At 37.5% G+C, this 13,462-nt stretch overlaps 1 protein-coding gene and 2 pseudogenes across 3 annotated transcripts in view; all 3 read left to right on the forward strand.

Moving 5' to 3' along the window:
• The window catches only part of PLCB4 (phospholipase C beta 4), a 393,600-nt gene that overhangs the window by 225,874 nt on the left and 154,264 nt on the right, over positions 1-13,462 (forward strand). For 2 of the 3 annotated variants that reach the window (XM_011370146.1, XM_011370152.1), the window contains exon 1: positions 1,332-1,424. In XM_011370146.1, the coding sequence (XP_011368448.1) occupies positions 1,341-1,424 (84 nt within the window). In that variant the 5' untranslated portion in view covers positions 1,332-1,340. Of the gene's footprint in view, positions 1-1,325; positions 1,425-13,462 lie in introns of those variants that run through there. The other variant, XM_011370137.1, reaches the window with a different exon arrangement.
• On the forward strand, positions 4,144-4,261 carry LOC111746752 (annotated as a pseudogene).
• LOC111746755 lies at positions 7,704-7,819 on the forward strand (annotated as a pseudogene).

The following is a 13,462-nucleotide window of genomic DNA, read 5'->3' on the forward strand; positions in this document are numbered from 1 at the left end:
GGGTAGCTGGGGTATAAAGAAGGAAGAAAGAAAAAAGATTGATATAGATGTAGATGTAGGTATAGGTATAGAGATAGAGATAGAGATAGAGATAGAGATAGAGATAGAGATAGAGATAGAGATAGAGACAGAGATAGAGAGAGAGAGAGAGATAGAGATAGAGATAGAGATAGATGAGTATTAAACCTTGGGTTTCCATTTTCCATCTCTCTAAATTTTTCATTCATGCTTTCTTATTCTTTTTATGTTGCATTCTGTAAGAATTCCATTTCAACTTTATCTGAGTTCTCTTTATAATTCATATTTTTATATTCTTTATAATGCTTTAAAATTCTTTGCATTAAATTTTTTAATTAAAAATGTTTTATAACTTTATTAAAAGCTTGATTTCAACAGTATATTTTTAAATTAATTTCACAATCTGTAGTTAATTATGCATTAGAAACAGAATGTATTCTCTCCTCCCTCTGAAGATACCAGCCATACTTAAGCCAAAGTCAGATTCTATTTGTCCTGTTAACTCTGTTTCCTTGGGTCTAAGTTCTTCTACTTATTGTGTTTGGTGTGTATCTTCCATGTTCTTGGCATTGCTTAAGTATGGGTGATTCTTGGTTGGTTGCTCACCTTTTCATGTAAAATGTCTTGCTTACAGTTATTCTATGTACATCATGGTGCTTGATGCTAAGAAAGGTAAATAAAAGGAATACCCAGTTATTCCTAGGTGCAGGCAGCCACCATGAACAATTCTTGGGCTCTCTTTCAATATCACTCTCAGTCTTTGCTAGAAAGCAGACATTCTGTTGTTTCCTGAGTTGGCCAAGTGAGGAGAGGGTGAGAAAGGACGAAAGAGAGAACCAAAGTCAATACAAAATTCCAACTACTCCCACTTGATTCTGCAATGCATCACCCTGTGGACTCCTCCCATGCATTCGCCTTCAGCCTTCTAGTGTAGGCTTATAGAACCATTCGTTCTTTGCGGCAGGCCTCTCTTTTATAGATTGAAGTGTGTGGTTTCTTTCTTTTATCTGATGCCATCATATAAATATATATACATATTATTATTATTTGATATGATTTGAAAAGGGAGGGGAAGCTTCCCAAATGATCAGCTCTGGTATTTCTTAATGATATTGTTTCTCCAGGTTCAAAGACAAGAATAAGTGAAGTTGAGGTCAGATGAAGGGAAGAAGAAAGAAAAAAGACAATTTATGGATTGCTCTATGTGTATGAAGAAAAGCTTTTGCAAACACATAAAGTGATTAACCTTTGATGTTTACTTGTTTTTAAATTTTGTATGCTAATGAAATATTCTTTTTCATTTTTAGGTCTTGAATATAATCATGGCGAAACCTTATGAATTTAACTGGCAAAAGGAAGTTCCTTCCTTTTTGCAAGAAGGAGCAATTTTTGACAGATATGAAGAGGTAAAGAAGTGTTATTAACCTTTTCTCTCAAAACATTCTTATAATTATTTTATTTTAATAACAGTATTGAGTAAATAGTCTTTGACAGAAGTAAGAATATCTTTGAGATTTATAAGTTGGAATAGTTGGAAAGAGGCAAGTTATGAGATATAATAATGATAATGATATTGTAATTTATTGAGCACTTGCCATGTGCCAGATATAATGATAATGATACTATAAATTATTGAGTGTTCACTGTGTGCCAGACAACCTTCTGCAGGATTTTATGGGTATTGTTTAATTCTTCAGAACAACTTTATAAGGTTGTTGCTATTATTATCTTCGTTTTACAGATGGGTTTCATGTAGTAACAGTTTTTGCTTAATAAACTGCTTTTGGCAGGCTTTCTACATAAAACTTTCTGTTTGTTATAAATGTAATAGTGATTGGACTTTGTGCTAGTCATTTGCTTTGCTTGTTTCATTTATACAGAACATTTTGACTAAGTTTTGCATGCTTCTTCTGCCATTTATTGTTTGTATCCTTGCAAGGTGGCATTGGCTCCAGACTTTCTATAGAGCAAGGACCGAGGCCACCAATCTGTTCAGAAGGTTTAAGTAGGTGGGTTGAAGCCTCGATAGCATTATAAATACCTTGTTTTTCTTAGATTTTACTTGGATTTGAGGTGAATTAAAGAAGGGTGTGTGATGAAACTGTGTTGACTCTAAGGAAAAGGAAAATGTAAAACTTGTCAAGACTTCATTTAGAGTCAGTTGGTTCCTTTCAAAATTAATCGAATATATGTGGTGGCTAATTGTAGTGGTCCTCCCACAGGTTCAGCCTTTTCATAAGGTCTGTCTGTGGGTTGAATTGATTCAGTATTTGTTCACTAGTTTTTTTCCAAAATGTGTATCATAATACTCTCTAGATTTATACCCAGTTCCTTTGTAAGTAAACAAAATTGAGAAGGGCAAAGAATGGGCCCCAATGTGGTCACTATTCTTTGTATTGAATTCAAGTATTGAAGTGACAGCTAATTGTAGGACAGAAACTTTACTGCTTCCCAGAAATGACAACTAACTGCATTCTGTATAAAAAGAAACAAAATAAGAGTCTGCCCTGGAGTCAACCACTGTTAATTTTTTGACGGGGTTTTTTTTTTTTTTTTTTTAAGCTTTTTTTCTATTTGTTCTTTTTTTCCTCTTCCACAGTAATCTTGAAAATATAAATCAGAACCTGTTCTTCCTCTATTTAAAATGAGTCCATGACTCCCTATTGTAGGATAAAAGAAACTGGCCAGAATTAAATACAAGACCTTCCATAATCTGACTCAGGTCTATTTCCCACCAGTTTCCTACACGCATTCTCTGCTTTAGCTATAAAAGTCCACTTAAAATTCCCCCAATGAACTATTCTATTACATGCTGCTCTCTCTTCCTGGAATATGCTTGTTCTTCCTATTCGACTGGTGAACTCTTACTCATCCTTCAGAACCCAGATGAGAAATCTCTACCTCTTTGATATCTTCCTTGACCAATTCAATAAGTATTGATAACTCCTTTGTGCCACTATTAACCTATCATTGCACATAATACACTGCACATATTCACATTTTATTTAATGTTTTTGTCTCTCTTTGTACTCTGAGTTTCTTGAGGTCAATATTTTACTTATCTTTCTCTCTTCATGGACTAACAGAATGCCTACGACTTCCAAAGTCACTGTAGTTGTCTAATATGGAAAGGAATTTTAGATACAGTTTGTTCTAAAGCAGTCTGGTTTTGTTGTTGTTTGTTCATTTTCTTGGCCATCAAAATGATGAGAGGACTTGATAATTCTTAAGATCTGTGTTGGGATCTGACTTCAGCAGGTTCACAATATTAGGTTATCCTAATGACATTTTCATCTTTAAAATTAAAAATGATCAATACCAATAATTTTGTATAGTTCAAGCCTAAAACGAAGTAAGTTTATTGCAGTCGACTACTTTTATCCATTTTACGCAACTTGGCAAAGAAGGGCAAGGACTAGCTTAGATGCATTTCCAAGTCTTTCTCTCAGGTAAGCCAGGTCTAGGTTGGGTACCAGTGTCATCAAGATGATGGCCATTGCTCACCAATATGAGCTGGTGAAAGAGACATCACTCTCCAAATCTGCTAGAATGTCCCAAAAGATTTATGGTTTTCTAAGTCAGTTTCCCAGGCTCTGGAAATTTATAGGATAAGTAAAAAGTACTACATGGCTTCCAATATTTGAAGAGATTAAATGTCGACACTGGCTGAGTATCTCTACTACTTGTTACATAAGCAGAAACATATTAGAGAAAAAAATGCTTTTTCGTTAAAGTGAAATGTGATTTGATGAACTAGAAGTCTGTCATCATTGAATCATTTTTATTTCTCACAATGATCTTATGTGGTTATTAATCATCACAATTTACACATAGAAAATACTAATTACCTGTGTTTCTAAAAGGCATTTAATTTTCTTCCCAGTTCCTCTAAATATGAGGTAATATACTAGGAGAACAGAAATCTTGAACAAATATTAAATACAGTCTAGCTAAGTTTTCGACTTTCTTAAGTGTTATTTTACTAGGGTTTTAAGCCCCTCTCCCCAAAATTGAACTTTATTCTCTTCATAATAGTGTATCAAACCAGAAAGCCAGATGTATGTCAAGCTGGTCTGTAGCCAATTTTTCTTGTTATTTCCCAGTCTTATAAGATTTAGCTCTTTAGCCTATGGCCATGCCACCCTGAAAGTGCCCGATCTCATCTGATCTAGAAGCTAAGCAGGGTCGGACCTCATTAGTACTTGGATGGGAGACCACCTAGGAAGACCAGGTGCTGTAGGTGTAAAAAAAAAGAAAAGAAAAGAAAAACAAAGATTCAGCTCTTTGGAGCCATAGCCATTAAAATATTCAAGGCAACAAAATATAAGCTGAAAAGATTGGTTTCTACACTTTGCGCAAGACTAGTGAAAAATGACAGCTGATAGCAAGTGGGAGGAACAGGAATTAGAGAAAAATACAGCTGGAACATCCCAAAAGCATCATAGCAAAGGGACCATTTATTTATAAAGGAGCATAAATGCTTTCAGCACCGTAGGACAACTATCACAATCAGGTAAACATTAAATTATGTTCTACGGATTGGTTTAAGGAAGATGGGGAAGTGTTTTAAGCAGTAGGTGAGCACTCACTAGGTCAGAAAAAAAGTGTTTACTAGCCACTGTTTTTAAAAATATATATTATCTTTTCAATAAACGTAATCAGCGCAACTGCATTTAAGCATTATTTTTTTATTCCTTCATTATCGAGAGATTTCTTTTGAGATAGCCCCAAATTCCAGAAACTGCATAATGTAACATCTTGCCATGTAGCCTCTGATTGTATTCCGATGCCACTGCTAAATCTGTTTTTCATCTAACTTTGTTATTTAAAAGCAAAATATATTTTGTTTCTAAGCAATCTTGTTATTAAATCTTTAAAATAGAGATTTTCTGTTGCATATCAGAGAAAGAGCAGTGCTTTTTAAAGCACGCGCAACACAAATGTCTCAAATTCAGCCCATCTCCTGACTTTCCTTTCATATCCACATTAAAGGGCTGCAGGTCCCATCCTCAGGCTACTCAGGGCCCTTCCCGGTCTTTCTGGGAATTCCTAGGTGCTTACACTCTCTTGGTGATTATTCATATCATCAAACCCCAGGAACAAAGGTGTGTGAAATAGACTTTTACTAAAGATCGGTGGTAGCAGAGGAGGACTGCAGCACACAATAGGACACACTTTCAGATTAAACGTTAGAGATCACGCTGAGCGGATTTCGTTAGTCAGCCTGGCCAAAGGGTGTCGCCCATTGTCTTCTTTTCCCGCTCTTCCACCAAGGTGCATATTACTGGTTCTTTTTTTTTTTTTAATCTTTCCCCCAGAGTCCTTTTCCAATTTACCCTTTTTTTCTTTTCCATGCGTCTGTTCTCCAAATTAAAACAAAAACAAAAACAACAAAATTCTTCTACTCAAGCCAAAAGAGAAAAGTGGAAAATTCTAATCCTCTCTCATTCTGAGCAGTTTGGCTCCCTTTTCACCGCAAACTCTCCCATCCAGACTATCCCGAGACCTTCCCTTTTTACATAACCTTGAAGGGCAATGTATGTCCTTATAACGGACAATATTTAAAAGGAACTTTATCCTTGAGAAGAATGCTGCTATCCTTCTAAAGAAAAGCAGTCACTGACAGAACTTTGCAGTGATGGATGTGGTCTCTGTATGTGTGCTGTTCATTACCATATGTAGATGTTCAGCACTTGGAATGTAGCTAGTAGGACTGAGGAACTGAGTTCTTAATTTTAAATAATTTTCATTAAAACTTACAGAGCTACATGTAGCTGGTGGCTCGCTTATTGGACAGTACAGTTCTAGACAATCAGCTCAAAATACATTACAACGAGACTTTAAAATATCATCTTCTTTCCCAACAAAAAGAAACAGTTTCCAGTTCACTTAGTCGGAATCTACAATTTCATCAGTCATTTCTTCTTAGTGGCAGCTGGAGTGGAGATTTAAATGTTTTATAGAGGACTCATTTCAGCCACCACTGGCCTCCCCACATCACAAATCCCAGCATGGGCCACCCCTTTTTCTCATCCATGGGACTTTATTACATCTGAGGCAAGCTGCCCAAATGGAGTGCCTTTTTCTGTTAAAGCCTTGGTCTTTAGCCCCTCCCACCAGCCTCTGTCAACTCCCTTCCCTACATACACATAAGTGGAGCCAGTTGGTACTTACAACTGCCACCAAAAAAACAAATAATTATGGCAGTTATCAAACCCAGAGAAAAATCAAAGTGCAGGATCAAGACTAACCTAAATTCGGGCCAAGTGGCACAGGCCGAATATGGCTTCTTTCCAAGGCGATTCTGAAATCAAATCGTGGGCCACACAATGAAACACCAAAAAGCCCAAACAGCCTACACACCTGGGGCGGCTCATCAGTGAAGCGAAGTTCCCAAATATAATTCCCAAAAAACTGAAAACACAACGCTCGTAGAAAGTATTTTGACTTTAACTCCTCAGTGAGGACAACAGCAGAATGATAAAGTTAGTTCTAAGAGCATTGGAGGAAGGGAGTTTTAATATAGTTGGGAAAGGGTTGCCAAAACAAGCTTTGTCAATTAGGTACAAAACTGGTTGTTGCTCTGTAGGGCAATAAAACTAACCCCTGTGATTGTCTTTTCTACCAGACACAAATCATATGCATCACTATAGAACAAAACCCAGCTATAACTTATCTCGTTAACTTCAAAGAATCTGGACCCTAAACAATAGTAAGTCAAACAAAGATACATTCATCTATAGAAATAAGTCATTCTTGGGTAGGTCTCTAGATAGTGCTCTTGTATAATAGCCATCTTTTTATCTTGTTCCCAAGTTTTGGATGCTTTAAACTGAATTGTACCTATAGGGTCAGAATATTGGGTTCAAAGAATTGTAGAACATTATTTGTATTTACAGTGAAAATTACTTACAAAGTCATCATAATGATAATCATGATAATATTTATCTGTCTTTCAGTTTTTAGAATCAACTTAGGGTGGGCAAAATATTTATTATTGACGAGAGAATGAAAAAGTTATTGACTTTATATAAAGTAAGGGTGTAGATGGATATTGGAAAGTACGGGGTGTTAGAGACATAGAAGACAGACCAGAGGGTTAATATTCTCAGTGGGAGGTAATATTGATAGTTGATGGTACATAAAATAGAGGCTGTGTCTATTATATAAAGTGTAAAATCTGCCAATTACAAAACCAAAAATAATATAATTTAAAATTTAGAGTTAGGGAAGTTGGAAAAGTAGGGAAATGAGTTAAACAGAGTTTGATTTCCAAATATTTATTCTACAGAACCTATTACTCCATGTGCCTGGTGAATATTAGTTCAGTTCTTAGCTGCTTTGCCATGAATCCTACTTTCTTCAACCACTTAGACTGGACATTTAAAACAAAACAAAAAATTTATTGATATCATTTTATTATACACCAAATTAGGTCTTAGTTTGAATGTGGCCCCAGAAGCACTGCCACTCTGCCCCCTACACTTTCCTCATTGTGTGAGTAGCCTGGGAGAGGAAAGCTGGGATTGAAGGATCCAGTAGACAGTCAGACACAAGGGGAATAAGAGTGAGAGGTTGAGTATGAAAATGAATTAGAGGACGTGGTTCCATAGTGTAGTGGTTAGCACATCTGCTTTACACGCAAGAGGTCCTGGGTTCACATCCCAGTGGGGCCACAGTCCATGGTCTCTAGCCATGCCACCCTGAACAAGCCTGATGTCTGATCTCGGAAGCTAAGCAGGGTTGGGCCTGGTTAGTACTTGGATGGGAGACCACCTAGGAAGACCAGGTGCTGTAGGCATAAATAATAATAATAAATTTTTTTAAATAAAGGAAAAAAATGAATTAGAGAATTTTCTAACCTAGCAGATGTAGAGGTGAGAGGGAATAAAGGAATGTAAAATGAGGTTAGGATTTCTGGTATAAGAAGTGCACTCTTATGTAGACAAAAAGAACTCAGGAGAAGAAGTACATTGATGGATGCACTTAGGTGGCCTCTCTTCCTGAAATGAACAGTATTTATCATCATATCTTTTGTGGTACCTAAGAAACATTTTGCATATAATAAAAATCACATAAGTTTTAGTTAAAAATTAATCGAGGAAAAAGGGAAGTGAAAAACATACTAAACTATCCAAAAGGATGAACCAATGGATGCATTTTCCTCCTTTCTCAGACCTCCGCTCACAGGGCCACTGTTGGCATCGTGGTGGGAGTGAACGTGGTATGTGTGGATGCATGATGAGAAGAAAAGTCTGGGAAAGAGGCAGATACCTTATCATATAGAGCAGCAGTTCTCAAAGTATGGTCCGCAAACAAGCATCATTAGCATCAATTGGAACCTTATTTGAAATGGAAATTCTTGGGCCATCTCAGAGATGAATCAGAAGCTCTGGGAATGGGCCCAGCTATACATGTTTTAATAAGCCCTTCAAAGGATTCCAGTGCACATTCAGGTATGAGACTCATTGGTGTAGAACCAGGACGAGGAGTTTAGATTTTTTTTCTCAGTGTTATAGGAAGCCATTTTCAACAGGGACTGATATGATCTGATTTACGTTTGGAGACAGTTACTTTGGTAGCTATGTGGAGAATGGTTTGTAGGGGGATGGGTAGAGGGCATGCAGGAGATTGGAGAGTGTGTTTGGAGACACCAGGAATTTAATTTAAGGAAGGTGAGCCTGAGTCGTGTTCCTTCTTATTGGCTATATCTCTGTAGGCAATTTTCTTGACATCTCTGTGCTAGAAAAGAGATGTTAAGATGAGTGAGTCTGAAGGGTATATTTTTCACCTAAAGATCGTATGATTCTACACCCACCTGCCTTCAGTTACCTTTCTTGTCATCACAGCCAGGCAACTTCTTCACACAATAATAAGGCTGTGACCAAGTACTTGGGCACTTAATCAGTTGGTTTGAACACTGAAACCCAAAGCTGCAAGCTAGCATCAGCCAGGATTTTGGGAAAACACTCAGGCCTGTTCCTTCCTCTAGACCAGCCTGTAAAACAACAGTGCTGATAATGTTATCCGGGCTCTTAAATTCTCAAAGCTTAGAGCTCATCATCATCCAAGCCTGAGGCATTTAAAGAAAGGTCTTTGTGATTTGGAAAGTTCCCGAAAGTAAGTTGACTTGAAGACAAAAGACTCTAGTTTGAGCCTTGACCCTGACATTTCTAAGTTATGACCTTGAGCAAGTCCTTTCACCTGTTAGAGCATCCCTCTCACCTGACATGGTATTTCTGTGCCAGAGGCTCCTAGTAGGAGTGTACGAGGTGCCCAGTGTGTGGATACTTGTTCACAGCGAAGACTCTACCACAGTTGAGACCATGTCTGTTCTGTAAAATGTTCAGCTAATACCTTAATGAACACTGTTGAAAACATTAAAGAGCTGTTATCAGTCAATTCTTAGCACTAATAATCAGACTCGTAAAGTGTCTGCCCGTAAATGGCTTTTAACACCACCCACCTCTCATTCTCTGCCTTAACTCAGGGTAAGAGGTTGGTTAACAGAAGTACAGGATAATCCGGATTTTTGCTTCATAGATCCCTAGTTCTCATTTGCTCCTTTACTTATGGATAAGGTTAGAAGAGTAATTTCAAATCTCAGAGTTTACTGACCCACCCTCCATCATCATCAGCCTCTGAGCTGAAGGAAAAATGAGCCACTGCCCATAATGAAAAAATGCTGTGCCTTGATTCAAGCAAAGAAAACGTGTGTTAAATGAGATGTGTACCAGAGTACTACGTTGTACAGACAGTTAGCCAAGGATTTGGAGAATGGAGAAATCTAAAAGTACTGGAACAATCAGAGACAGTTTCCCTAAGGAGGTATTTCCAGACCTCAATTTTAACTGACAGGAAAATTAAGTTACAAGGAGGCACAGAGTTCAAGAGGGAGCCTGGTTTGAAGTCCTACTAGGAGATGTGACATCAAATCTCGAGTGAAGTTATGAGTTCTGAAAGGGAGAAAAGAGCATGATTTAGAAATGTGAAGAGACAGAGGTTTAAAAGGATCAAATGTTGGTCAATGATTTTATTGATTTTTGCTGTGTAACAAACCACAGCAAAGCTTAATGGTGTAGGGAGAGAAAAATTTTTCTCTGCCTTCTTATGGTCAATGGCTGGGGCTTGGGAACTAAACTGGCAAAAGCCAGGTTAACAGGAGAAAAAGCAAACAAATTTTGTTGATGCTAATACTTTTACACACTCTGGAGTTTCACAGAAAAGAAGTGAAAACCTAAAGACTCAGAAGCTGATATACCGTTTTAACAAAGGGCAATAAAGTGTGGAGAAGTGACTAGGCAAAGGAAAACAGGATTTGGACTTCTAGGGGTAGTAAATTGAGAAAAGGTCAATATATGGGAAAACTAATGGAAGATAAGTGTTATTTTGATAAGGTTCGTGCAGACTCATCTTGGCACTGACTTTCTGTCTGCTTCATGGATAGGGGATTTATGGAAGTCCTCACTTCTCAGAAGTTTCTGCTTTTAATCAGTTAAGAGAAGCTCTGAGAGGGCATCTTTTTGCATCTGTTGATTCTCAATTACCTTCAGCTCAAAATAATTTATATGCCAAAGTGATATATTTTGGGTGGTGTAATCTAATCTCCTTCAGTGATTTAAGATATCAACCATTTATGTAGTCCATGATTCTGTGGGCAGCCTTCTGGGCTAGGCTCAGCTGGGCACACTCAAGTGCTTGCTGGGCCAACCAGGGGCTGATTTTGGATGGCCTTAGCAGGACCATCTCCACCGTGGCTGATCTGTCATCCTCTTGCCAGCAGGAGGCGCTTGTTCTCTTATGGGCATAGCCAAGTTTCTGCCACATTCTCTAGGCCAAAGCAAATTACAAGGCCAGCCTAGACTCACAGAATGGGGACATACTCCACTTACTAATGGGAGGAGTCACATTGCAAGTACATAGATACAAGAAGGAATAAAGGACTGTGGCCTTCTTTGCAGTCAACCACAGTTATCTTAGTTATTCTTTATGTAGTTGATCATCTCATGTTGAAAAGGCTTCGAAGAGGGGTCAACATACTTTTCTATAAAAGACCAGATATTAAATACTCGTTCTCAACTACTCCACTTTGTCTTTGTTGCACAAAAGCAGGCATAGAACATAGATAATCTGTAAATGAGTGAATGGGCTGTGTTCCAATAAAATTTTATTTTCAAAAGCAGGGGTCAGTTGGATTTGATCCATGGGCTGTAGTTTGCACACACTTAGCTTAGAAGACAAATAATGTTACACAGAAATGAATCACAAATTAGTCTTGATGGAGATGATGGTACTTTCAGTTTGAGGTAATTTTAATTCATCATTTTCTCTTACGAATGTATTATTTATATTTTTAGTTCAGTCATCCTCCATTTCTTTTCCTTATCTCTCAAATTTCATCAGTTTTTGCTGCATAACCAACTACTCTTGTCTTTCTTTTCTAAGATGTTCCACTTTTGTTTGTTTTTGCTTATTCCTCTCATTTTAATGTTTTTTCTTCCCTTTCTGTGAAGTTTCTTTGCGTTGGCTTTCCTTTATTTTTTCACAAAGGTTGAAGATAACTTTATTTCTTGGAGTAATAGAAGCATTTCACCCATGAAATAGTGTCTGAGTCAGTCTCATGGAAAACTCTAATACTTGAGATTGGTGCTATTCCAGAGTACAGAAAGGACTGCTTATTCACGGGAAGACGTGAGATGCATCCACAAGGCAGCTAGAGAACAAAATCTGGGGTGACATTTGATTTCAAAGGAGCTTATGGAAACAAAACGATATAACATGAAACAAGAAGAAAGTTTGTAAATAATGAGTCAATAAAATTAAATATAAGAACTAGCTAAGGGGCACTACTGCACTATGGTAAAGCATTTAGTTAAAGTTCCGTGGCTAAAATGACAGTGCTGGTTCTTTATTACTTCTTTTCAACCTGAAGTGTAAATAGGAAAATGCTCAATATTAGCTCCTTCAAGCCGTGGTCACAGTTTGCAGGAGCACGGTGGCCTGGGCAGAATGCAGCCTTGTGGATTTCCAGGCTGATGGAGATGGGGCTCAAAGGACATCTTGGCTTCATTCTCTTTGTGTGTTCTCTTTGGGATTGCACTCTGCTAATGTATGTGGTCTAGCCATTGACTTTTTAAACTTCATTCAGGTGTCCACGAATGAACAATCAAATGCAATATACAGCATATTTTAAAGTGGATCATTTTTCAGTCCATCCTTGAGCAATAAAATTACTTTTGCTTAAACTCAACTTCATGTGAGTGAATTCCCTCTTCCTAAAAATAGTGAAGAAATATTTTTGTTGTTACTCTTTGGGTCATTTTTAGTGCTTTCTGTAGAAATATCTGCCACTATGAGCACTAAGGTGCTGTACAAATGTTGGTATTGTGTAACTACTACACAAACATTGTTTCATTTTACAGATTGTAAAACCAAGGCTTAAAATGGTTATATACCTTGCCTAAGTTGACATAGTTAATCACAAACAAGCAGAAAGATTTCATACTGACTAGCCTGCAGTGGTTCTAAAAATGTGGTCCCCAACCAACAGCATTAGAAGGACTTTATCAGGCTCCACGCCAGACCCACTGAACCAGACTCTGGACATGGAGCCCAGCAGTCTGTATTTTAATAGCCCTCTGGTGATTCTGATGATACAACTCACATTTGAGAACTCCTAGGTGATGGGCAAGGTAAGGAGTTTTAGACCTCCTGAGAAAGGGAAAAACAAAAATCCATTTGAAGTTCTTTACAGGTAATCTCTCCCAAACAGAAAATGCAGATAACAGGAGGAAAAAAAAAACCAAACTGTTCAATAAAAAAGACTTTTCTTTTTCCAGAGCAGTTGAACATAGATTTTATTGAGCTCTTTAAAGTATTGACTCTTAACGTGCCAAGCACAGTACTAAGAACTTGATAGCAATTATCTCTTTAAACCCCCAGGTGGTTGTAAGGATTAAATGAGATCGTTTTCCACATTCTATAGATGAGGAAAGAGGAGTTTAAATTGAGGAATTGCCTACTATCTAAAGTGTAGTAGTTGATGGAGCCAGTCTCCAAAACTGATGTATTAATAAAGAGAACATACGTGAATCACAGACATGTGTATTATGTCTCAGGATGGTGCCCTGAGAAGAATCCAAACAGACGATCCTCGCTAAGCTTTCCCCAGTTAACTGCACTTACCTCAGAGACTCCTTGACCTATCGTATTCCTCCACGACTGCACTCTTTATCAATCCTCGCATGAAAATAGTTTGGTCTCACTGTTTCTTTGGGCCTTCATTTCCTTATGAAGGCTCTCATGTCAAGTAAACTTATTTTAAATAAATTTGTATGTTTTTCTTTTGATAATCTGTGTTTGTCAGTTCAATTTTCAGACCCAGCCAGGGATCCTAAGAAGGTCAAGGAAAACTTTTTCCTTCTCTACACAGAGAAACATTTTT

This window comes from Pteropus vampyrus, unplaced genomic scaffold, assembly GCF_000151845.1.
Source record: "Pteropus vampyrus isolate Shadow unplaced genomic scaffold, Pvam_2.0 Scaffold7, whole genome shotgun sequence".
Lineage (NCBI taxonomy): Eukaryota > Metazoa > Chordata > Mammalia > Chiroptera > Pteropodidae > Pteropus > Pteropus vampyrus.